At 41.3% G+C, this 3,562-nt stretch overlaps 1 protein-coding gene across 2 annotated transcripts in view; it reads right to left on the reverse strand.

Moving 5' to 3' along the window:
- Nucleotides 1-3,562, reverse strand: part of Cfap91 (cilia and flagella associated protein 91) — a 51,025-nt gene that overhangs the window by 44,861 nt on the left and 2,602 nt on the right. For both annotated transcript variants that reach the window (XM_050148974.1, XM_050148975.1), the window contains exons 2-3: nucleotides 1,088-1,164; nucleotides 225-382 (exon numbers count right to left, since the gene is read on the reverse strand). In XM_050148974.1, the coding sequence (XP_050004931.1) occupies nucleotides 225-382; nucleotides 1,088-1,164 (235 nt within the window). The remainder of the gene's footprint in view (nucleotides 1-224; nucleotides 383-1,087; nucleotides 1,165-3,562) is intronic.

The raw sequence follows: 3,562 nt of genomic DNA on the forward strand, positions 1-3,562 counted from the left end.
ATAATTATAAAACTCATATATATATTAATATATGGTTAATAAATATAACCTATATATGTATAAAATGTATGGCTTTTATTTCTTAATCAGTTTTATTTTACAAAGAGGGATTTACATCACAGTTATAAGTTTTCAAATCATGTGAAATAATTACGATTTTTAAAAAGACAATATATTCATTAAAAACGTGAATGTATTTTGGAGCAGGACCCCCTGATACTTACGTAGCACCGAGTCGAAGGACTTCTTTGTGTCTGGCTTCTTGCCCACTCCATTCTCTATTGACACACAGTGGGACAGGATCTGACTTGCTCCAATACAAGGAATATCGTGGGTGATGGAACAGGTTACTGAACATGGACCTAAAGTGAGGAACTTTTCTCTAATCGTGGGAAAAGGAGGCAGAGAGGAAAAGGTCAAAATTACATAGTCAGGTTTTCTAATACAACTTAATTACGTTATAAGTTTTTTCAAAAGCACAAAACGACGTATCTAGCACCAGAGGAGGAGTTACTAGTGTGTGCACAGACTATCTTTAGGAAGAAACTCAAAAGGCTGGCAACCGTATTCATGTGACAGGTGCTAGGACTATATTATTCTCTACTGTATATGCTTTCCACCACTTAAATTTCCTAGCCCAGGCACACACACGATTTCCATTGACTTAGCTCATGGCTTCCTCTGTGTGTGTGTGTGTGCACGTGCATGCGTGTGTACATGAACCCAGGTGCCCACAGAGGCCAGAAGAGGTCATCCAATCCCACAGAACTGCAGTGACAGGCAACTCAGTTGCAGGTGGTTGTGAGCCACCGCACCTGGTTGCTGGAAACTGAACTCCCATACTTTTGCAAGAGCAGCAAGCACCATTAACCTCTGAGCCATCTCTCCAGACCAGTTTATGGGTTCTTTGCTCGCTATTACTTAACCCCTGCAATGAGCTGCGTGTCCTAACATGCCTGGTCCCTGTAATCATGGTGCAATAATTCCTACAGTACCTCCAATCTGGATTAATCGCTCTGATTAGTGCAGTAGCCAAACCTGCTGATTCCTATTGATTAGGTTGTGCTAGTAGATAAGTTAGACTTACCAGTCTGCTTCGAACCAGGGTGGCTTGGATATTGGCCTGTGCATGGTCTCGCTCACTCGACACAATGAATAACGGGTCTGTAAAGCAGTAGAGTGAAGTAGAGATTAAAGTATGTTTACACCTCCAGGGAGAATCCTGGGCAAAGAATGCAACTTTCTCCCCCTTATCTCTCTCATCTTTATTTATTTATTTTTCTATTTTTAATTGAAGATAGATTTTTTTTCATACAGTATATTCTGATTCGTGGGAACGCCAAACTCCTCCAGATCCTCCCCCTTCCCACCCAAATCCATGCCCTTTCTTTCTCTCTTTAGAAAACAAACAGGCATCTAAAAAAAAAAAGGTAAAATAAGATAAAATAAAATAAGTAAAAGAATAAGTAAAATAAGATAAAATAAAAGCAAACAAATTGGAATAAGATAAAGCAAAGAGAAGAAAAAACAAAGAAAATGCACAAGAAACATATACAGACGCACACACACACATTTGCTCACACAAAAATTCCATAAAAACACAAAAGTGGAAGCTGTGATATATATGCAGAAGATAATTAGAGGAAACAAAGTCCCTAACAAAACATTATGGGACAAAGAATCTTCAGAAATGCCATCATATTTGTTTCGTGTTGGCATTTGATTTGCTTGGCATGTGATTTGTTTATCCAGTGAGACTCTGTTGGAGAGAACTAAGATTTGCTTTGTGATCAGTTATCAGCTGGAGATGGCTTCTGGGTTAGGGATGGGGGCTTGTGTCCATTTCCCTCTCGGCACTGGGACCCCCTCTGGCTTGGACCCATGCAGGCCTGTGCATGCTACCAAGGGCTCTGTGAATTCGTGTATCAGTCCTGCTGTGTTTACAAGGCTTTGCATCCTTGATGCCCGCCATGCCCTCTGGCTTTTACAGTCTTTCCAGCTCCTCTTCTGTGGAGTTCCCTGATGAGAGGGATTTGATGTATTCATCCCATTTAGGACTGGGTGTTCCGAGGTCTCTTTCTCTCTGGATAATGTCCAGTTGTGGGTCTCTGTGTCTATTCCCATTTACTGCAGGAAGAAGCTTCTCTGATGATGGCTGAGCTATGTTGTCTGAGCTAGTCTTGAACTCCTGATTCTTGCTATGTTGTCCGAGCTAGCCCTGGACTCCTGATTCTTGCTATGTTGTCCAGGATAGCCCTGAACTCCTGAATGTAGTAGATCTTCCTGTCTCTGCCGTCTGAGCAGGAAGGAAGGACTGGAGGTAAACGCCACTATGCTTGAATTGCAATTTAAGTGGAAAGCAAATTAGAGGGTTTAGACTGTGCCTAACTGGAGCAGGTGATGGTCCTGTTACCCTCTCCCATACCAGGGACTCTCTTGGATGTGTTTCTTTCCTGTGAATTCCAAGTCACCTTGTGGAATTGGGATGCAAACAAAAAGCCTATCGTGTTTCTAGCACAATACCCTAAATACTCCTTTTTCCCCCTTCTTTTCGGGTCTGGGTCACCTAAAAAATACTTCAAGAGGAGGAAACTTGTATGTAAACACTATTCCCATTTCTAGTCCAAAGAACAAATTTTTAGCAGTGCAGGGAAGATGGCTCATTTGTAAAGTGCTTACGGCACCATTGTGAAGATGTGAGTTTAGAGCCCCAGCAAGTATACAAAGAGCCAGCACAGCAGCCTATATACTTGTAATCCCAGAACTTGGGAGGTAGGGCCAGGAGGATTCCCAGGGCAGTACAGCAGAGTCTGTAAGCTCTAGGTCTGATAAGACCTTGTGTTAAAAATAAGGTGGAGAATTCAACGCAATACCCATCAAAATCCCAGCTAAATTCTTCAAAGACCTCGAAAGAATGGCACTCAACTTCATTTGGAAAAGCAAAAAACCCAGGATAGCCAAAACAATCCTATACAATAAAAGAACTTCTGGAGGCATCACAATCCCTGACTTCAAATTCTGCTACAGAGCTACAGTACTAAGAACAGCCTGGTATTGGCATAAGAACAGACAGAAGGACCAATGGAACCGAATGGAAGACCTGAATATCAATCTACACATCTTCAAACACCTGATCTTTGACAAAGAAGCAAAAATTATCAAATGGAAAAAAGAAAGCATATTTAACAAATGGTGCTGGCATAACTAAGTATCAACATGTAGAAGAATGAAAATAGACCCATATCTACACCATGCACAAAACTCAAGTCCAAATGGATCAAAGACCTCAACATAAAGCCAGTCACACTGAACCTCATAGAAGAGAAAGTGGGAAGTACACTTGAACACATTGGCACAGGGAACCACTTTGTAAATATAACCCCAGCAGCACAGACACTGAGAAAAACAATTAATAAAGGGACTTCCTGAAACTGAAAAGCTTCTGTAAAGCAAAGGACATGGTCAACAAGACAAAACAAGAGCCTACAGAAAGGGAAAAGATCTTCACCAACCCCACATCAGACAGAGGTCTGATCTCCAAAATATACAAAGAACTCAAGAA

The sequence above is a fragment of the Alexandromys fortis genome, unplaced genomic scaffold, assembly GCF_014885135.2.
Source record: "Alexandromys fortis isolate MF-2015 unplaced genomic scaffold, M_Fortis_MF-2015_v1.1 scaffold_4, whole genome shotgun sequence".
Lineage (NCBI taxonomy): Eukaryota > Metazoa > Chordata > Mammalia > Rodentia > Cricetidae > Alexandromys > Alexandromys fortis.